The 23180-nt window shown below is 34.9% G+C and overlaps 1 protein-coding gene across 17 annotated transcripts in view; it reads left to right on the forward strand.

Annotated features, from left to right (window-relative positions):
* Positions 1-23180, forward strand: part of EHBP1 (EH domain binding protein 1) — a 369979-nt gene that overhangs the window by 145962 nt on the left and 200837 nt on the right. For all 17 annotated transcript variants that reach the window (XM_042932413.1, XM_042932414.1, XM_042932416.1 and 14 more), the window contains one exon: positions 21350-21531. In XM_042932413.1, coding sequence (XP_042788347.1) covers positions 21350-21531 — 182 coding nt within the window. The remainder of the gene's footprint in view (positions 1-21349; positions 21532-23180) is intronic.

Genomic DNA, 23180 nt, shown 5'->3' on the forward strand with positions numbered 1-23180 from the left:
ATACATTGATAGTTTTAAGTATATAACAACTACATTAAAATTTTTACTGTATCATTACTTTTACTCCCCACATAAATCTTATAATTTTCATTGTTAGAATCTTTATGTAAAGTTTTAATCACAAATGAATCATGGCTTATTCAAAGTCCCAGTGTAATTTAATACTTTGAATTCTATAGCATATGCCATTTACAAACAAAGCACTGTCATATATTTCATGTTACTCGATCCTCTCAAAAACCCTGTAAATAAAAGATTGCGTGGTTTGTTATGGGTTTAATGAAGTTCAAATTTTTATCTTTCCTGAGCACCCTTTTCCTTGACTTCTGACTTTTTTCTAATTTCTAAGCACAAGCAGAGGCAGGTCTTTTCCTTTTGTCTTCCAAGTCCCCACCACCCCCCCCCCCCCCCGCCGCCGCCCCTAGTCCCCCTCTCCAGAAAAACACACTCATAGACATGCACGTACTTTTTTAAAACCTAATGAATAGAGGTGCACTGGTTTTATCTTCTCTAGTTCCTGTGAAACTTTTGAGCTCTGTGAAAGGATCTTTCTCTTTGTAAAAAGAGACAAGCATTTAAGAAAACCTAACTAAATAATCATTTCTTTTTTGACCTATGCAAGAACATATTCAGACTAGTAAAATAGGAACATATAAGCATCATATACAAATCTCTCTTAGTTTTTAAAAGATATGCTCAAATGCTGTCTACGGTGGTTCTGAGTCTTAGCTACGTATGGCTTTTGTGTCAGACCACTTTGCGTGCAGTAACCTGGTAGTAGTTGTTGTTGCTTGTATTATATTTTGAGTACCAATAGCATACTGGGTGCCACACCAGACACATCCCAGCCCTAGGGGCACAATTTGATTGACAGAAGCTATTCCCGTAGAATGGTAATAATTGCATAAAAGCCAAAGGAACTGAATTGAAATTTTTATCAATAGGTAACCTGAAATACCCTTTTGCTGGATAATGTTCTCCAAGTAAAAGTTTACTTAAGACTTTAGTTTCTTAGATACTACCTTTTAGGGTACTTACCTTTGCTTATATGTTAATAAACAAAAATATGCCAGCTAAGTGTGCTCGTGTAGAATGGGAAGGCCAACCAAGATCATGTCACTTGACTTTAACATAACTCCTTTTGCTTAACAGGCTTTTATTTGGCTTTTTAATAGGGGATGGAGGATACCTAGATATGAATTCTTTTTGTCCTACATACCTTAAAAACACTGCTAAAAAACCAGCAAATGAAAATACTAGTAAAAGTGATGATAGGATTTAAACTCTTACATTTACGTCTTAAATATAAAATGAGTTTAAACTTTGTGGGCCTGAGTTTCCTCTGTAAGCAGTGGTAATAGCACCAGTCTTACCTATTTAATAAGATGTCAATGAAGGTCAAATAAATAATTACCTTTAAATAGGTCACTGAACAGATGATAAAAATGGTAACTAATTTTTAATGGTAACTAACTTTGTAAACTTTGTAAGTGCTGTTAGATCACATGGTGTGAAACAGATCATTTTTCTATGAAGATTGTCTGGAATATATGTCAGTAGGGAAAGAGATGTAAGTGGAATAGAAAGGTAATTTTCATTTTATAGAAAAATAAATAACTGAAAATCTCAACTCTTCTTTCTCTGCAAACTGTCAGGTAACAGCCAGTTGTCTGCCTCTTCAGAGGCATTTTAATAGAGCAGTTGCAGAGGCTGAGTGTAGGCTTTGGACATTCCTAGCTGTGGGGTTTTGGAAAAGTTGATGAACCTCTCTGTATCTCAGTTTATTTAACTGTAAAATGAGAATAATATCATGTCTGTACCACAGGAGTGTTGTGCAGTAGCACATGTGCTTAGAACAGTATTTGACATGTGGCAAGTTGTCATTATAGTTTTGTTGTTATGTATATGACATAAGCAGCAGCCAGAATTTTAGAAATCTATGACGTCAGAAATGTTTAACCATTTCCACCACAGGAAAAGGTCCTGAGCCATGTGTTATCATGTGGCCTCTCTACTTTATTCCTATGTAAGAAATAGTCTTCAAGCTTTCATACTAAATACAGAATTCTTCTCGTAACCAGGATTGGCAATGTTATATAATTCTTATAGGGTGCTATATAGTAGGTGTACTACACATATTGTGTATTATCCATAATTGCTTACTGAAAAAGTTCCTTATAGGCAGATAAATTATTTATTTGAAGTGGTAGTGATTTGAGGTGTTGAATCTTGCATTTTAACAATATTTGCTGATTTTCACCTGAAAAATGTTAATCGATCTTTATATAAAGTACTTCTTTTTTTACACTGTATTTTAGAGAATTGTATCTTAACTGTATGTGATTGTTCAGTTTTAAATTTTAATGGTTAATTATGAGTTTTCAGCTTCAGAAAGTTTAAGATGTTTTTATCACCCTGGAGCTGAAAAAGTACTTTAAGAAATCACTTGCCTACCTTCCTGCTCTTAGGCAAGGCGGTACCTAAAACATCACAGAAAGCTATGGTAATTATCTGTATGACTTTTTTAATCTAAAGAAAGAAGATCCTATAACTTGCCCTGAAGCAAGCTCAACACTACAAAAATATTTAAGTATTTAATTATACTGGAAGCTATGAAGTTGGGGTGTCAATATGAGGACCCGGATACCTCTTTTCCTTTACTTTTCATATTCTCTAGTTACCTGTAGGGGGAAAATTACTATAAAAAACACTTACTCCACTTGTTTCAAAAGCAGTAAATGTTTGTTAAAAGTGTTCTGTGGCACCATAATATGGAAGTGTAAGAAAACAAGTATATATTCTAACAATGCTATTTTACCTGTACAGGTAAAAGGTCCTGATGGGTGTTACAGTAATTTCCAATTTACTTGATAGTGTTACAGATACCACAGCATTGAGAATTTATGCACACATTCAGAATAGATTTCCACGTTCTGGGATAGATTCCCAGAAATAGAATTGTTCAGTCAAAGGAGACATTTGTTTTATTTTGATGGTTTCAGTGCTAAAAGAATATCCTTGTAATAGGCTGTAACTGTTTATATTCCCAACAGCAGTGATTGAAATGCCTGTTTTTTCGATACCTTCAGCAACACTGGATATTACTAGACTTTTTAATTTTTGTCATTCTGATGGGTGAAAATGCTCTCCTTTATCATTTTAATGTGCATTTCCTTGATAACTAGTGAAGTTGAGCTCGTTATATGCTTATTGGCCGCTTAATGTTTTTCTGTGAATTGCCCGAGAATATCTACTGCCAATTTTTAATTGAAATGATTACATTTTCTTATTCATTTGTAGACCTTTATGTATCCTATACACTGTTTTTTTATGTGTCTTGTGGATATCTTGTCTCTACCAGTTACTTTTCTTTTTAGTATTACAAATGGTGTATTTTACTACATAGTAAGCTTTTGGTATTTATATATTCAAATTTGTGTCTTTTCTTTTATGCAGTGCAGTATAGTGGTTAAGAGTACATATTGCAGAGCCAGATTTCCTGTGTTCATATTTCATTTCTTTTGCTTACTAGCTATGTAACCTTGGGCAAGTTACTTGATCTTTTTGTGGCTAAGTTTCCTATCTTTAAAATGAGGTAGTAATAGTATCTCAGAGGACCGTTGTGAGAAACAAATGAGAAATGACAGTTAAGCACTTAAGAGTAATGCCTGATGCAAAGTAAGTATTCTATAAAAGTAACTTCTATTGTTATTTCTTCTGGTTTTGTGCCTTTTTTGGAAAGATCTTCTGTGCCTGAAAATTATAAATTTATGTCATCACAGAAAAATTGAGTAGCATATGCAATTGGCAGATTATCATCAGAGCATGGGATGCATTTGCAGGGAGGGGCAGTTGGTGTTCTTCACATGGAATCAGAGACAGTGTCCCAAAGAGCTCTGCTATGTTAAAGAGTTTTAACTTTATCCTGGAAGCAGAGAAAAATCCTTGACAAATTATAAGCATGAAATGGTTGTATAAAGATTCCCACACTTCTTGGGACACCTGGGTGGCTCACTCGGTTGAGCATCTGACTTCTGCTTCAGATTCTCTGTCTCCCTGTCTCTCTGCCCCTTCCCCACTTGTGCGCTCTCGCTCTCTCTCTCTCTCTCTCTCTCAAAAATAAACAAACATTAAAAAATAAGAGATTCTCACACTTCTCAAATCACTATACAATAGTATTGGTACTGTTTGGGAGGAGGAAAAAGAGAGCTCCTCATCTCACTACAAAAGGAATTCCAAATAGATAAGAAAGTTAACTGAAGACAATAAAATAATCGACACTAAAAGAGAAAAGTGAATATTATTTTTTTTAAGTTTATTTATTTATTTTGAGAGAGAGGGAGAGAATGTAAGCAGGAGAGGGGCAGAGAAATAGAGGGAGAGAGATTCCTAAGCAGGTTCCCAGTTGTCACTGAAGAGCCCAACGCAGGACTCGATCTCAGGAACTGTGAGATTGTGACTTGAGCTGAAATCAACAGTTGGGTGCTTAACCAGCTGAGCCACCCAGGTGCCCCAGAAGTGAATATTGTTAAATCATTGAATGAAGAAGAACTTTTTAAGTTTCTGAGCAGTAGGGAAGAAATCACAGAGGAAAATATACATATATTTGTCTACATAAAAATCAAAACTGGGGAGCCTGGGTGGCTTAGTCAGTTAAGCGTCCGACTTCAGCTCAGGTCATGATCTCATTGTTCGTGAGTTTGAGCCCCATGTTGGGCTCTCTGCTGTCAGTGCAGAGTCCACTTTGGATCTTCTGTCTCTCTCTTTCTGCCTCTCCTCTGCTCTCCCTCTCTCTCTCAAAAATAAATAAAACAAAAAAGCCCCTTCCCCCCCCCCCCAATCAAAACTAATGTATATTTTAAAAATCATGTTGAGACTCACTGTTGGCTAAGGTCCACCTGTTGATGGGAGTATATGTTGGTATAACTTCTAGAGGACAAATGACAGTCATATAAAACACTTTAAAATGTGCATGTCTGAGCCAGTTATTCAACCAATAGAAATTTATCTTAGTGAAATATTTAAGTATGAATGTAAAGAACTAACAGAAGATTTTTACATGGTTATTGCTTATACTGTAATATGAAAAATTAGAAACAACCTCAATTCCCCTAAACATGGGATTAATTAAATTGTTATGTCCATAAAATGGACTGTTTATAGCCATTGTAAATGACATCATGGTAAAATATTGGCAAAGAAGTGTATTCATCATATTTTAATGAAAAAAGTAGTTTACAAAAGAGTATGCACAACATATTCAATTTTTCTAAAAAATGACTACAAATAAACTAGAAAATCAATACAAGAATGACTCACTCCATAGGTGGGATTATTGTAATTTTCAATTTTTTTTTACTTCTCTGTATTTTGTAATTATTTTTTTTTTACGATGAACCCTGCATTTTTTATGTAATAAGAAAAATGTAAGGTTTTTAAATTAGGAGATTGAGGGTCGCCTGGGTGGCTCAGTCGGTTAATCGTCCAACTTTGGCTCAGGACATGATTTCATGGTTTGTGGGTTTGAGCCCCGTGTCGGGCTCTGTGCTGACAGCTCAGAGCCTGGAGCCCACTTTGGATTCTCTGTCTCCCTTTCTCTCTGCTCCTCCCCTGCTCACGCTCTGTCTGTCTCTCTCCTTCAAAAATAATAAACATTCAAAAAAAATTTTTTTTTGAATTAGATTAAGGGGCACCTGGATGGCTCAGTCGGTTAAGCATCTGACTGGCTCAGGTCATGATCTCACGGTTCATGAGTTGGAGCCCCGTGTCAAGCTTTGTGCTGACAGCTCAGAGCCTGGAACTTCCTTCAGATTCTGTGTCTCCCTCTCCTCTGCCCCTTCTCCGCTCACACTCTTTCTCTCTCAAAAATAAACATTAAAAACAATTTAATTAGGAGATTAAAAGACATATTAAAAGAAAATATATTTACAACAAATGTGGCAGACAAAAGGCTAATATTTTCAATATTTAAAGAACTCTAGAAGTCTCTTTTCCTTTTAAGAGCAATATCCAAATAGATAAATGGACAAAGGACTTAACTAGTTTTACAAAAGAAAAAATATCGATGGATAATAAACAAAGAAATATATTTAGGGTCATGAGTTATCAAAGAAATGCAAATTAAATGGGTGAAATACACGTTTTCTCTTAACAGCTTAGCAAAGATTTAAAAATAATAGTGCTGTAGTGGGTGTGATGAATGAGACTAGCAGTGTTGTATACTGTAGGTTATAAACCTTGGTATGATTTGTTTGGAAAGCATTCAAATACTTTACCCAAAAATTCTACTTCTAGGAATCTGTCCTACAAAACTGTCAGAAGTGCCAGAAATACTTTGCGCATAAAAATGTTCATTGCAGCATCATTTCTAAGTGACAAAAGTGAAGAGCTTAAATTTAAGTTCATTAATAGGAGGAAGTTGTATAAATTTGTGGAATAACCACAATTCAGAATGATATGCAACTTCTAAAATTTAGGTTTATAAACTGTAATGTCAACTTTTAAAAAAGCATAATTTTCAAATAGTGTCATCTCAACTATTTTTAAAGAACTAGAACAAATATGTCAAAATATTAGCAGTGGTTTCAACTAGTTGTTAAAGTTTTGAGTGATTCTTTTCTGTACTTTTTGTGTATTTATAATTTTCTGTGGTGAATTTTCTCATATAATCAGAAAAAAAGGTATAGCATTAAAACAAAAAGAGGATTACCCTCATAGAATTATGGAGTATGAAATCTAGGTGTGTGTGAGACTAGAGAAAGGTCAACAAATGCAGAGGCTATGGCAGTGGTCTCTTCACATGGTTGGAGATGGAAAGAATGGGTCCAGATTCTGGAGAGATTTAGCAGTTAGAGCCAACTTAGGTGAGCCCTGGGGTTGGGAGGCTTGATGGATGGTAGTACAATTCACATAGATGAGAACTCAGGGAAGAAACAGTTTAAGGGATGGAGATGATTCAGTTTGGCTATGTTGAGTCTGATATGGATGAAAATAAACAACTCTGGACTAGGTCTGTCTAGTTATGAAACTTTGGGAGCCCTTATCAGCACACACATTCAAGTCCTGGCCATGAATGATATAATGCTTGGTTACCAGGGATTATGTTTAATCTAATGGATGAGTCTAATTCCCTTAAAACACTTACTGGAGACCAATTTAAAAATCTGGTAGTGTCGTTCCTTTTTAAGGTCAAAAAACTACATACAATAGTATCAATAAATTTTTAGTGGCTTTCTTTAGGATTACAGGGGTAGGGGGTGATATAAACTGCCTTTTATCAATTTTGTAGTTGGTAGTAGATTTGACTTTGTATGTGTGTGTGTGTGTCTATGTATTTTACATTTGGACAGCCTACAACTTATTTAGACCTTTGACTTGAATACTTTAACTTGTACTTTATGTATATCTGGGGTTTCCTTCCATTTGAGAGGTTGAGGTTTTTTGGGTGTTTTTTTTTTTTTTTTTTTTTCAGAGGGAATTTAGATTTTATTCTAAAACTAATAATTTTTACAAATGTTTTTGAGTACATATCTCAACAGATTTTTAGTGCTGATTCTTTCCATTTACATTTGTGCTACCAAATTCTCTTCCATCCAACCATCTAGTTTGGTTATTTTAGCTGATATGGTTTCTAATTAAGTCTTTGTGGTTGAGAGAGTTCCTTGTGGCATGTCTGCTTTAGCATTTAATTGCTCCATGGAATCCAAATTAAATTCTGTAGTATTCCATTTGGTCTGCTGATGAAGCAAAGATCTTTTTAGCATGGACTGAGAAATGTGGTGCTTATGACAGCTCAAAGGACCAGCATCACAATTTTTAAAAAGTTAGAGGACTTTTTGATTTCTAACTTGACTCTTTATCACTTGAAAATAAAGTTTAAAGTGTTATCACAAAATTCAGTGAGAGACCGTCAGCCACATAATAGTCTCTCAAATAGGTATTTGTAGAATAAATAAAAGCAAAATTGTTGATTCTGATGTTGTACTGCATCAAATTATTTTGTTTTAGACAGAACAAAACAAAGTTTTTAGGTTGAATTTGAATGAAAAGTACCAGGAAGCAAGTGTGATAATTCCGTTAGGGGTGATATAAGGTGCTTTTGCATTGGGGGTGACAGGTTGTATTAAGAAACTTCTATGGTCCCTCCCAATTCCACATTATCTCATTTAACAGTTTTTGTTTGAGTCAGTAGAGAAGACGGTAATTTACACAAATATTTCAGTGTGTTCTTTACTGCAAATAAATCACATGGGCTAGAGGGTAAGATCTAATAACTGAGACTTTTAAGTGTCAGACACATCTTTAGAATGCTGTTCAGAGTTCTGTCTGTCCCTTCATCTCCTGGTGCCCTGATTCAGTGGTATAAAATCAGAATAGAATTTAGAGTTCTGATTGTCAAGAATGAACAGAATCAGGCATTAGGCTGTGAGGCTCTGAAAGGTTATATGCTGCAAGCATTAATTTATCATCAGATACTTACTACCTGCTTAAGGTGATGGTGAAACATAGCATCTAAACAGACAAAATAAGAGAGAGTATTGGTTACAATGATAACTGCAGATTTAATCTGGAGAGTTCCAATAAAATAAATTCTTGAACAATCCTAATAAGTCATTAAGAGTTTCTAAATTAAGAGCTTAGGTCAGTGTGAGAGAAGTGAACTTTGTTGTGATGGCTATTTCTTTATGGAAATGTTCAGTTCTATTCCTGTAAAATTCAAATGAGAATTTTGCTTCTGGCAGTGTGACGTGACTAGCTAGCGTGGATAACTCCCCTATTGGAAAACAGTTAAAAACTTGGGTAAAATATGACCAAATGATCTTTGTAAATGCACTTCTTAAGTAACACAGATAGAAAGAACCCAAAGAAACTAAAAAAAATAACATAAAATAAAATAAAATTGAAAGCAGGAAGTCTAGAAGATAAGTATTCATCTTAGTTTTCCCACTGAGGATTTCTACTGAAGCCATGATTTACTGCTTTTGCCTCTGCATGGAGATGCAGGAAAAGTCTAGCACTGGCCATGCCCACAAGATGGGAGGCCTAATAAAGTCCCTTTGTTGCACAAAGCTGATATCCCAGAGGTGTACCATCAGTGTAATGAACTCATTGCACAGAAGAAAACAATGAGGAAGATTGCCTCTTCTGTTCTTAGTATTAATAGGTAGAAGTGATATTGAAATTTTATAAATAGGAACTAGTCTTCTTTGGATTTCATTTATGTATGTTCTTGATGTTGTGATAAAATTATTATTTTTATTAAATTTCATCCCTTGAATATTAAGTCTTTTTAATATTCTCTCTGACAAAATGGAAAGTATGCATAAAGTACTTATACTGCATTGCAAAGAGCAAAGTTACTTAAGCATTTGTGTGATTTCTTGAGTGGTAAACTAATCACCCTTTTTCCCTGGAACACCATTTTTACTTGAAAAAATGACTGACTTCTTATGAACACTTAGGTATTAATTTAACAAACGTTTTCCTGAAACTGAACACAGTGATCTTGCTACTTAAAGTGACTGAAATTGTTTGTTCCCAATGATAAAATATGAGCTTTCAAGTGAAAGTATTTTGCAAAACTTATTTTCAACATGTTAAGCTTGATAATTTTCCGAGTGTTTAAAGATTTTTCTGATGGAATATGTACTGATATAAGCAAATGTGATTCCTTTGGTATTATATAATGGAATGTGTAAACATTTAAAATATCTGCATAAGGGTGCTTAGGTGGCTCAGTCAGTTGAGCGTCTGACTTTGGCTCAGGTCATGATCTTGCTGTTAGTGGGTTTGAGCCCCATATCAGGCTCACTGCTGTCAGAGCAGAGCCTGCATTGGATCCCCTGTTCCCCTCTCTCTCTCCCCCTGCCCTGCTCACTGGCGCTATCTCAAAAATAAAAACATTTAAAAAAATAGAATATCTGCATCATTCAGATAATCAGTATTTTCCAAAAGACTAAAGCATATGATGTTACAAACTTATGCATGAGTAAAAAACCCATTCAACATGCATGATTAGAGCATTGGATCTTAATTTAACAGAGTTTGAAAAGTTTGTGAAAAGTTTATTGATAGGGTTTCAGATTCCACATTACTGTTAACTGTTAAGAAAATACCATTTGTAGAGTTTTGATATAGTAGGAAAGAAGAGCTCAAATTGTCTGAAAGGATCATTAAAATACTCCTATCTTTTCCAACTGTATATCTGTATGAGGCTGGGTTTTTTTCGTATACTTCGATCTAAATAGCATATCACACAGATTGAACATGAGAGTAGAGATGAGAATCTAGCTGTCTGTCAAATTGGACATTAGTGATATTTTAGAGTGATACAAACACATTGAAGAGATTTGTAAAAATATAAAACAGTGGCACTCTTCTTATTAAATTGTTTTGTATAGAGGGTATACAGAAAGCAACAGGTCTGGATGGGTTCACTGATGAATTCTACCAAACATTTAAGGAAGTATACCAATTCTCTACAATCTCTTTTGGAGGATAGAAGCAGAAAAAATACTTACTAGCTTATTCTCTGAGGCCAACATTACCTTATACTAAAACCAAAGACATTACAAGAAAACTATAGAATAATACCTCTTAATGACATAGATGTAAAAATTCTCAACAAATTATTAGCAAATCAAATCCAGAAAAATGTGAGAAGAATTATATGCCACAACCAAGTGGGATTTATCTCAGATATGCAAGTCTGGTTCAGTATTTCGATGAATGTAATCCACCACATCGATATACTAAAACAGAAAAATCACAGGACTGTATCAGTAGATGCAGAAAAAGCATTTGACAAAATCTAACACCCATTAATGATAAAAATCAAAAATCTCAGCCAGCTGGGAATAGTGGAAAACTTCTTCAACTTCATAAAGAACATCTACAAAATCCCAACAGTTCACATCATGCTTTATGGTGAGAAACTCAAAACTTTCCCGCAAAGATCAAGTACCAGGCAAGGATGTCCTTTCACCACTTTTCTACATCATACTGTTAGTCCTTACTGATGAAATAAGACATGAAAAGAAAATAAAAAGTATACATATTGGGAAGTAAGATGTGAAACTCTCTTTGTTCATAGAATACATGATCATCTATTTAGAAAACAAAAGAATCAACATAAAAACCTCCTGGAACTAACTGATTATAACAAGGTTGCAGAATGCAAGATTTATATATGGAAGTCATTTGCTTTCCTATATATCAACAATGAACAGTGAAATTTGAAATTAACACAATTTCATTTACATTAGCACCCCAAAAACCAGAATACTTAGGTGTAAAGCTAACAAAATATGTACAAGATGTGTATGAAAAATACTGTAAAATTCTGATGAATGAGATCAAAGAACTAAATGAGAGATATTCCATGTTCATGGATAGGAAGACTCAATATTGTCAAAATGTCAGTTCTTTTTAGCTTGACCTACAGATTCAATCATTCACGATGAAAATCCCAACAAAGTATTTTGTGGATATCAACAAACTGATTCTAAAGTTTATATGAAGAAGCATATGGAGAAGACTCAGAATAGCCAACACAATATTGAAGGAGAAGAACAAAGTTAGAGGACTGATACTACCTGAATTCAAGACTTACTATAAAGCTACAGTAATCACTACTGTGTGATACTGATGAAAGAAGAGACATCAGTGGAACAGAACACAGAACCTAAATATAGACCCCATAAATATAGTCAACTGATCTTTGACAAAGGAGTGAAACTAATGAAGCAAAGATAATCTTTTCAACAAATGGTGCTGGAACAACTGGACATCCATATGCAAAAAAAAAAAAAATGCATCTAGATAGACACTTTACACCCTTCACAAAAATTAACTCAAATTGTGACCTAATGTGATCTCAATGTGAAGTGCAAAACCGTAAAACTACTAGAAGATAACACAGGAGAAAACCTGGATGACATTGGGTATGGTGATGCCATTTTAGATAGAAAACAAAAGATATGATCCATGCAAGAAATAATGGATAATTTCATTGAATTTAAAAACTTGCCTTGTGACAGACAGTATCAAGAGAAGAAGAGAAGCAACAGACAGGGAGACAATACTTACAAAAGACACATCTGATAAAGGAGTGTTATCCAAAATATACAAAGAACAATACAAGAGCAAACAACCCAATTTAAAAAATGGGACATAAACCTTAAGAAACATTTAGCCAGGGGCGCCTGGGTGGCTCAGTCGGTTGAGCGTCTGACTTCGGCTCAGGTCATGATCTCGTGGTCCGTGAGTTCGAGCCCCGCGTCGGGCTCTGTGCTGACTGCTCAGAGCCTGGAGCCTGTTTCCAATTCTGTGTCTCCCTCTCTCTCTGCTCCTCCCCCATTCATGCTCTCTCTCTGTCTCAAAAATAAATAAACGTTAAAAAAATTTAAAAAAAAAAAAAAAAAAAAAAAAAAAAGAAACATTTAGCCAAAGAATACGTACAGATGGCAAACAGACATATGTCAAGATGCTCCACATCATGTCATCAGGGAACTGCAAATAAAAACAATGAGATACCACTATCCACCTTCCATAGAATGGCCAAAATCTGGAACACTGACAACACCCAGTGCTGGTGAGGATGTGTACCAACATCTTTCATATGTTGCTGGTGGGAATGCAGAGTGCTACAGCTACTTGGAAGGGAGTTTGGTGGTTTCTTATAAAACTAAACGTAATGTTTCCATACAACCCAGCAGTCATACTACTTGGTATTTACCCAAACAAAATGAAAACCCTTGTCCACATAAAAACCTGCTCATGGATGTTTTATAGTAGCTTTATTCATAATTACTAAAATTTTGAAGCAGTTGAGGTGTCTTTCAAGAGATGAATGGATAAACTGGGGTACATGCAGCCAATGGAATATTATTTGGCACTAAAAAGAAGTGACCTATCAAGCCATGAAAAGACATAGGGGAACCTTAATGCATATTAGTAAATGAAAGGGGCTAATCTGAAAAGACTATGTAATTGTATGATTACAACTATGTGATGTTCTGGAAAAGGTAAAAATATGGAGAAAATAGATCACTTTTTTGTTGTTGCCAACGGTGGGGAGTAGGGGAGATGAATAGGTGGAGCATAGAGGATGTTTAGGCAGTAAAATATCATTTAATATTATAATGATAGATATGTGGCGTTATATATTTGTCCAAACAAATAGAATGTACACCACCACAAGTGAACCCTAAGGTAAACTATGGATTTAGGGTGATTATGATACATCAGTGTAGGTTCATCCTTGGTAAACAGTGTAACATACTGGTTAGTCATGTTGATAATGGGATAGGTTCTGTATGTGTGTATGCTCAGGATTATATGGGAAATCTCTGTGCCTCTGTCTTGATTTTGTTGTACACCTAAAACTGCTCTAAAAAATAAAGTCTTTTAAAAAGTATATTTATTCTTCATAAAAATATGTTAACATGAGTTTATTAGTTATGTTTGAGTGAATTAAATATTTTCTAAATTTCTTATATTTAATTTTTTAATGAAGCAAATATTGATAGATGGAACCTACATAAAGGCTCCTTGTAGTTCTCAAAACATTTATTTATTTATTTATTTATTTATTTATGTTTATTTATTTTTAAAAAGAGAGAGAGAGAGAGAGAGCATGAGAGGGGGAGGGGCAGAGAGCGAGAGAGACACAGAATCTGAAACAGGCTCCAATCTGTCAGCATAGAGCCAGATGTAGGGCTCAAACTCATGAACTGACAGATTATGACCTGAGCTGAAGTTGGACACTTAACTGACTGAGCCACCCAGGTGCCCCTCTCAAAGCATTTAAAAGGGCCTTGAAATAAAAACTTTTGGGAACTGTTGATCTGCACTCTCCACTAAAGGACAGAGATCATCAGACTGGATTAAAAAATTTTCTGGCTATATGCTGTGTATAAGAGACAGTCCTAAAATAAAAGGAGGTTATTTCAGAAGGAAAAAAAGGAACCTGAGAAGAAATGTTTGAGTAGCTTTTCAGTTCTTGCACGTATTTATTCCTTGATTTGTGTCCTTTAGAAAATGTTCCATGACCTTATATTTGACATTTCTACTGCCCTGCAGGTCCTTATCACGTAAGAAATTGAATGATTTGTCGCTATAGGCGATTCAGCAGTGTATGCATACCAGTTAAATACTTTTTAAGGACCTGTGGAACATGTATGAAGTTGATCATGACTTAAGCCATGAAACTTGCCTCAATACATTTTGAAGGATTGAAATTAAGTAGATCCTATTCTGTGACCCCCAAATCAATGAAATGTAATCTATTACATAAAGATAAGTAGAGGGGATAAGTAGAAAGGTGGCAGTTAAGTCAATTAAACATCCGACTCTTGATCTCGGCTCAGGTCATGATCTCGCAGTTTGTGAGTTCAAGCCCTGCATCAAGCTCTGGGCTGATCACGCAGAACCTGCTTGGGATTCTCTCTCTTCTTCTTTCTGCCCTCTCCCGCTTGTGCTCTCTCTCTAAATAAATAAATAAATAAACATAAAAACAAGAAAGTAGAAAAACTCCATATAGTTGGAAAAAGGTTCTAAACACGAGTCAAAGAACTTGTAATGAAAAATTAGAAAATATTTAAATACAAGATAACAAAATAATTAATAATAAAATGTGAGGTATAGTTAAAATAGTACTTAGAGAAATATATAGTCCTAAATGCTTAGATCAGGAAAGAAGGAATGCTCAGAATTCAGGAGTTAAAATATACCTGAGGGAACTAGGAGGAAGGAAATAGTAAAAATGAGCGTAAACTACTAAAATAGAAAACATACTAGAAAGGGTCAACAAAGCCAAAAGTTGTTGATTGGGAAAGCCCAAGGAAATTGACAGTTTCTAGCAAGAATTATCTAGAAACAAAAAAGAGCAGACACAAATGGCATTGGGAGTGTAAAAAGTACAAAACTATAGATTTTGCAGAAATTAAAATAATAAAAAGATTTTAAAATGTTTTATGTCACTAAATTTGAAGTCTTGGATGAAATGTGTAAATTCCAAGGGGGAAAATACTTATCCAAATTGACATTGGGAGACACGAAACACCTGAATACTTCTATAATCATTAAAGAAATTATATCTGTAATTAGAAACCTTCTCTAAAAGAAAACAAGTTCAGATAACTTTGAATTTTTTCCAGGAATGTGGAGTTGCTTTAATTTTAGAAAATCTATTAAATTATCACATTAATAAGTTAAGGGTTTAAAAGATCTTAAATTATCCCAAAATAATTTTAAAGTGATAAAAGTTTAACACCTATATGTAAAAATAAAATTAGAAGTAGATTTAAAACCTCAAAGTCATAAGAGAACTTAATTTTATAAAGAGTAATATTTTTGAAAGAAGAAAAAGTAAACCTATAGGAAACATATTTTAGGATGAAAAATCAGAAACATTCCCTTTTAAGATCGAGAATAATATAGGAATGACCCCTTTACAATACCTAGTCGGAATCATGATGAGAACTCGATGTTGAACATAAGAAACACATCACAAAAATGTTAATGTTATTTCATTGTATCAAGTTAAGAAATATGCAAAACTACACACTATATTCTTTTTTGACTTTTTATTGTGATAAAATCTACAAACAAAACTTACTTTTTAAAACATTTTTAAGTGTGCAGCTAGTTCTGTCGCATTAAGTACACTCACAGTGTTGTACCCTTCACCACTATCTGTTTCAAGATTGTTTTCATTATACCAAATAGAAACTCTGTATCCATTAGACAATAACTCTCCGTGTCCCCTTCTCCCATGCCTGGTAATATCTGCTCTACTTTCTGTCACTATATATTTGCGTATTCCTCATATAAGAGGAATCATAACAGTATTTGACCTTTTGTGTCTGGCTTATTTCACTTAGCATAATGTCCTCAAGTTTCATCCTTGATGTATCATGTATCAGAATTTCATACCTCTTAAGGCTAATATTCTGTGGTATAGATATACCACATCTTGTTTATCCATTCATCAGCAACATGTTCTTTAGGGTTGCATACATAAGTAGTATTCTTTTTTGGAAAAGAGGAGAGAAGAAGTAATCCAAAATTCAAGGTGGTAATCATCTCTGGATGATGGAAGGAAAGGGAGGCGATTCAGGAGAGGACATAGTAGTGTTCTATTTCTTTAGCTGGATGGTGGTACAGGATGTTCATTTTATTAGTCATTAAAATAGTACTTCTGTGTTTTATACTTCAGTATCTATAATGTATTTCACAATTGTAAAAAATCAACATTGCCATTAAGTTTAATTAAAGTATTAGTGCATGACAATCTTTTTAGAACATTTTGTTTAATAAAACTCTGAAAAATCATAAAATCGAAGTAGTGCTCCCCCACATCCCCCTATCCTTGTATATAGGAGAAAGAGTTCAATTTCTAGCTTGTGGTTTATTTTATGTGACATTTTAATAGGTAGAGGAAGTCTGTCAAATATTTTAATAGGAGAGGTATTATATTAATCTTGGGATCCATAATAAATGAAACATCGTACTATGAACTATTCTGTAAGAAGACCCTAACTTGAATAATTTGGACAAGAGATATTCTCTCCAAATTCTTATGATATGAAAAAAAGAATACACTAAATTTAACTAAATTTAATTAACTTGCTTGCTACATTATGTTATATACCTGTTGTTGTTAGCTTGGGTGGGGGTTGGGGAAGTGGCAAGATTAGATACATGCTTTTTTGGTAAAATCTATAATGTTTAAAAATAGTTATAAAGAAGTCCCGAATCTTACAAAACTGTATTTATTTATTTTATAATCAGTTCATTCTTTACTAATAAAGTCATTATAGGGGCGCCTGGGTGGCTCAGTCGGTTAAGCGTCCGACTTCGGCTCAGGTCATGATCTCACGGTCCGTGAGTTCAAGCCCCGCGTTGGGCTCTGTGCTGAAAGCTCAGAGTCTGCTTCAGATTCTGTGTCTCCCTCTCTCTCTGACCCTCCCCCGTTCATGCTCTGTCTTTCTCTGTCTCAAAAATAAACAAACATTTAAATTTTTTTTTTTTTAAATAAAGTCATTATAAATTTTTTCCCTTTTAAGCTATACAGAGAAAACATGTATTCACCTGTTGCTCGTATGGTTATCACCTGAATGAGGGTGCACATTGAAGTGGAGAATTTGTTTTAGGTCTGGTAAGAATGTTGGGGGTCAATGCATAGATTTTAGTAACATAACTGCCTTACTTTAATTTTGTTTTTACTGTTTATTTTTGAGAGAGAGGAGAGAGAGAGAGAGAGCAAGTGGGGGAGGGACAGAGAGAGAGAGAGAGAGGGGGGGGGGGAAACATAGAATCTAAAACAGGTTCCAGGCTCTGAGCTGTCAGCACTGAGCCTGACATGGGGCTCAAACTTGGGAATCGCTAGATCATGACCTAGGCCAAAGTCGGATGCTTAACTGACTGAACCACTCAGGTGCCCCCATAGCTGCATTGCTTTAAACATCCTGCATTGAGTTATGTTTATTTATTTTCCTAATTTCAAGATTGGTGATCCAGGAAGGATTACTTGTAATATTAGTGTAATAAATCAGGTCAAGTGGTCAATAAATATTCATAATAAATACTATTTATTAAGTACCTACCGTATGCTAAAAACTCTACTAGATATTTTAGTATATTGTTATAAGAGTTTCTCCAGGACATGTATCTAAGATGGATATTATTGCTGAGTTGTAAGATATGCATGTGTTCCACTTTACAAGGTAATGTCAACTTGCTTTCCAAAGCGGCTATATCAGTTAGAACTTTCTCCTGCAGTGTAAGAGAGTTTGTTTGCATTGTTCCCCATTTTTATCATCACTTGGTATTGTCCAGCTTTTAAAAATATTTGTCAATCTGGGGCGCCTGGGTGGCTCAGTCAGTTGAGCATCTGACTTCAGCTCAGGTCATGATCTCGCAGTTCGTGGGTTCGAGCCCCGTGTTAGGCTCTGTGCTGACAGCTCGGAGCCTGGAGACTGCTTCGGATTCTGTGTCTCCCTCTCTCTCTGCCCCTCCCCCACTCATGCTCTGTCTCTCTCTGTCTCACTCTGTCTCAAAAATAAAGATAAACATTAAAAAAATTTTTTTTAAATATTTGTCAATCTGACAGTGTGAAACTAAGGCTCAGATACATGAAGAAATGGGCCAGAAATTAACCAATGAATAAATGCTGGTGTTACATTCAAATGCAGGTTTGCCTGATGGCAACTACAATAGGCTGGATTTCAAAGAAATGGAAATATATAGGCTAAGTCGTTTTTATAGCAGAGAATACTTAGGAAAAATGAAAGTGATATTTCTTAAGCAAAAATGATTATATTATGTAAGAACTTTCTGAGGGGAAGTATTTCTGAAAGTGTGATTTTAGATTAACTGGATTAGAATCACCTGGTAGTAGTGGTGAGTGTGTGGGAGGGGTGGGCTGGGAGTAGAGAAGGGAGGTACATATTATTTTTAGAAATGTAGCAGATTCCTGAGCCTATCTCTGGTTTTGCTAATTTAAGATCTCTGGGGATAGGATCCAGTCATCTAAATTGTCTAAAGCTCTCTTACTTTTATTTTTGTTTTTTAGTAAACACTAAAGTTAACTTTGGCTTTAGGAGTTTTGAAGTAATTCCTCAAATATTGTCAGATTCACATACAAACATGTATGAACGTAGGCCAAGAGACAGAAACTTAGTCTTACATATATGTGAACACTCACTGACTTTGTCATTGTTCTTTCTTTCTCTTAAAATTCCTTTTACTATTTTTTCTCTCATTTCTGTCCCCTTCTGTACCTTGCCCGACATGAAATAGCATTAGGACTCTGGCAGCAGTAAGAGTAATTCTAAATTCTCTCTGCCTGGCTGGCCCCTACTCCTTTGTGGAAGGACTATAAGATGCAAAAGACACGCTCGTCTCACACTGCAATCGCTTATTTCATTCCTCTTTATAGAACTGATGATAGCGGTGATATCAGTTGTGGGCTGGTAAAGACTTAGACTCGGTTGTAAAAAGTGGAGATTCATGGAGCTGAGGTAGAGCTGTGAAAGATCCTTAAAGAGGAAAACAATGTGGGAGCTTGGTGGAGAATTACTAGAAATACAGTTCAGACCTCTTTTCCCAGCACAGACTCTAGTGAGATCCTGCGTTAACAATAGAAATGGATATTGTAGACTCAAAAGACTCTGTTCTGCTCACCTGTCCAGACCTTACAAAGGGCTGTTTTCATTGTTGCTGAGCAAGTAAATACTTAAAGTGGTACAACTAAATATGGTTAGAATTTAGTAGCTTTTATTTTCTGTTGTTTCAGAGACTGATATACCAAAAAGTTAAAAACTGCTTGAGTTCAGCAGAAAACCCGTCTACAAAATTTTTATCTAAAAAATGAATTTGAATGTTAATTGTCAAAACTCTAGATTTTATAGCAATTATCCTTAAATTGGGCTTTCAAAATTATGCTCATTTCCAAGTTACCTTAATTTTTATAGTTTATTTGGTTATAAAAAATAATTATTATTAGGGGATTAGTGTCATACTTTGTGAAACAGATTTGTTTAAAAAATCTGAAAATAATGTGTGGCAGTTTGTATGTCATGCTTCCAAAACAGAGGCTTTAAATCCTATATTATATGTAAAAGTTGTTAGCTATTCTAAAGGTACAATAAGAGATTATTGTTCATATCAGTGTAATAAATTGATACTACCTGATCATACTTTTTCATTTTGCACATTGTCAGAACCTTGGACCTTAATCTTATTCTTTGATTGACAGTAGCGACCAGGGAAAGAACAATTGTATTGTTTGGGATAGTCACATCTGTTCAACTTGATTCAGTTGAGGGTATTTGCATATTCTTAAGTATTTCTTCTGAGAGGGCTTAAATCCTTCTCAAGTGCTTGATGCATTTTTGAAATTCATTCATAAGGTATCTACATGCACTAATAGCTCTGTATAATATTGCTGTGCATAATCTGACAGATAAGACCACATTTTAAAACAAGGTATTCTTTAGGGATGCTACATTACATTTTTTACTTGTCCTGCTGGCAGAAATGTCAATTCTTTTCTAAAAGGCTGGCTTAATGTTTTGATTAAATTAGTATATCTTTATTTTAGGCAGGTTTGTCAATCAGAAGACAAATAAAATAAAGATTTATTAAATAATAATTCAAAGGTTAATGGTAGTTTTTCCAGCCTTGGTTGGAAAATTGAATAATTTTATAGAAAACCATTGTAGAGCTTAAATGGATTTCCGTTTAGTCTCCTTATTTTATAGGGATGTTTAGTGAGGCTTGTTTTCTTACTCAGGGTCACACAGCTTAAAAATTAGGCCTTATTTTAGATCTGAACTCCAAACCAGTAAATCCTAAGGAATGCTGGTGTATGACCTCTGGTTTACATTAATGATGTCATATGAACTCTGGTTTACTTTATTTGCAAATTATCCTCATCTAAATGTTCCCTTGCCATTAGAACACGTAGTAAGGGATTACGTCTTAATCATCTTCATATCTCTCTTGAATCAACAACGTGTCTTATACATAGGTAATGTCCAATCATTATTTTGCTGTTTTGTTTTCACTGTTCTCCTAGGCTATTATTCTATTAAGGATAATTTTGAAATGAGATAGCTTATTTCTAGAATGTTAAGTACCCTTGATAGCAAATAGGTGTTATTTTGTATTCATTTCTGATGAATTGGTAGTCTCTGTTTGGAGAATTTTGAGACCTGCTAGAATCACTTGGCAGTGTCTGCCACAGACATAGCATCAGAGAAACCAACGGTTTCTTCCTTGATAGATGTGATCTTAGGGGAGGGAGAGAGAACTGTGGAGTGGAGTGATCAAAAAAGGCCCTAGGAAGAAATAAGGCTCAGATTAAGATAGAACTCAGATACTGTAGTAAAAACGAGACACAATGCCACAGAGGCTGGAAGTTCTATAAAAATGGTAGGCATTCAAAAAGGAGAAATACCATTAATTACATTAAATAGAATGAAAGGAAGGAAAACAGTTGTCGAGTACTTTTGATACCTATCTCTGTGTTCTATCCTCTTTTTAGAGGAATTCTGGAGGCTTTCTGTCCTAGTTTCCATTCCTTGCTTTCCCTTTTCTGACATATTTAGAGTTGTTTTAGTTTATTTCTACCTCGGCCAGCTCTCTCCAATTTATGTATGCCTTATTTAAAGATGTAAAAGTTGCAATATAACTTCATCACAATTTTATTTCAATATTGTGTTACAGGAATACATTGGGGAAGGAAGTTTCAATTGTTATTTAATCATGTTATTTAAATAGTGTTTTAAAATATTTGGGTGTAAAATAACTCCAAAATTCCAAATTATATTTTATCTTCCAGGAATCCCCTTCTGGTCGAAGGAAAGCTCTGGCTACTAGCAGCATCAACATGAAACAGTATGCAAGCCCTATGCCAACTCAGACTGATGTCAAGTTAAAATTCAAGCCATTGTCTAAAAAAGTTGTATCTGCCACTCTCCAGTTTTCATTATCTTGCATTTTCCTTCGGGAAGGAAAAGCCACGTAAGTTTCTTTTGTCAAAAAGACAAGCTGCTTCTCAGTGTGTTTAAAAACTGTATGTAAACAGCTTTTGACTTAGTAGACTGGCAACAGTTGAGAATATCCTACTGCATACCAGTCATTCTTGCCATTCTTTGTTTCAGAGGCTGAATTAAATGAACTCCTTGGTGTATATAGTCTCTTGACTCTAGAGAATGGGCAATAATATAAAAGTAATATTATAGCAATTTCCAAATTTTAAATTGTGTATCATAGGGTGCCATCCATGTTTGTTTTGTATTAATTGTCTTTAGTGTAAGTAGTTGTACTCTGAAGTACAGACAGTGCAGTTTGTAGAGCTGTTTGATGCAGCTGAGATATAAGAGGAACCCAAGATGAAAAGTTCAGGATAAGAGGGATGAAAGAACTAAAGGGACTTTTACCAATTCATGTTCTTTGGCCCGGCCTTCCAAAAGTTGTATAGCAAAGTACAATTTTCTATATAATTATCCTTTTAAGCAATCACTTCTTAAGTACTGAATAGGCATTGCACAAAGGTAATTCCTACACCAGTTCTGATCTCCTAAGTGTAAAATTCTAACTGTATAAATGAGGTAAACATGCCTGGAACAGGAAAAATGTAACATTTACCATGCTTGTTGCATACATTCAAGTCAAGGATGAGTGTATGTTTGGGGTGTAATGAAAGGGTTAGTACTTACTTGGAGAGGAAGATCAGGGAGGGAAGAAATGGAAACTCTAAGCCTGGATTTGAAAGGTGAGAGAAGGAAGCCAGCTATGAACATTTCGATCCAATCTGAATCATAGTTCTAAATGTATTTGAGCCAGTGGAATGTGGTTACTATATTTGGCCATGTCTACTTGACTGATTAGACTGGATTCTGTGCGTCAGTCAAAATGAGATGTTTGGCACTCATCTACAGGGTAGCAAATGACTTGGTAGATAACTGTAAGCCTCATCTCTGGAAAGTTGGCTTTTGAGTGAGTGTGGCAGAGGGACAGTGCAGAATGGAAGCAATCAGTCTTTCATCTCAGGACCTTAAATTTTAGACTTAAATACTGAGAACCTAAAAATAAAGATCTTACCCTGAAGTTCAAGCCATAATGAAAGGAAAGAAAACACAGGAAGAAAAGAGAAAACAAAATCAGAGAAGATCCTTTGAATGTGGACTCCTTTCCACTGGGCAGAAGCAGTAAGTGAATCAGCACCATCCATCCCTGGGAGAATCTGGGAAATTCAGTCAAACCAAATGTCTCAATTCCAGTGGAAATTTCTCTTAAAACACCCTAAACTCCCTCTCTGCCTCCACACTCCTTGCCTCCTTAACCTTTCATAGAGAAAAATGTTCAAGGTTAAAGTATGAGGAAATTACAGAGGTAAAATTAAGCAAGTTAACATTTCAAGAGTAATGATATATCTTGAAATTATCCCTCATTGACAGGTGAGCAATTTGTATAGCATTCATATAAGGTAATACAACTTTTTTTGTTCATGCAGACTTGATATCACTAAATTTATTTTTAAAAGGGGAAATGGTTATGTCAACTGTAGGCTTACATGAGATAAAATGCAAAGAATTTCAAAAACCAGTTTAGTCTGCATAGTTGTACTATATTTAGAAAATAAGTGAATGTTAACAAACATTTCTTTA

Source organism: Panthera leo, chromosome A3 (assembly GCF_018350215.1).
Source record: "Panthera leo isolate Ple1 chromosome A3, P.leo_Ple1_pat1.1, whole genome shotgun sequence".
Classification (NCBI taxonomy): domain Eukaryota; kingdom Metazoa; phylum Chordata; class Mammalia; order Carnivora; family Felidae; genus Panthera; species Panthera leo.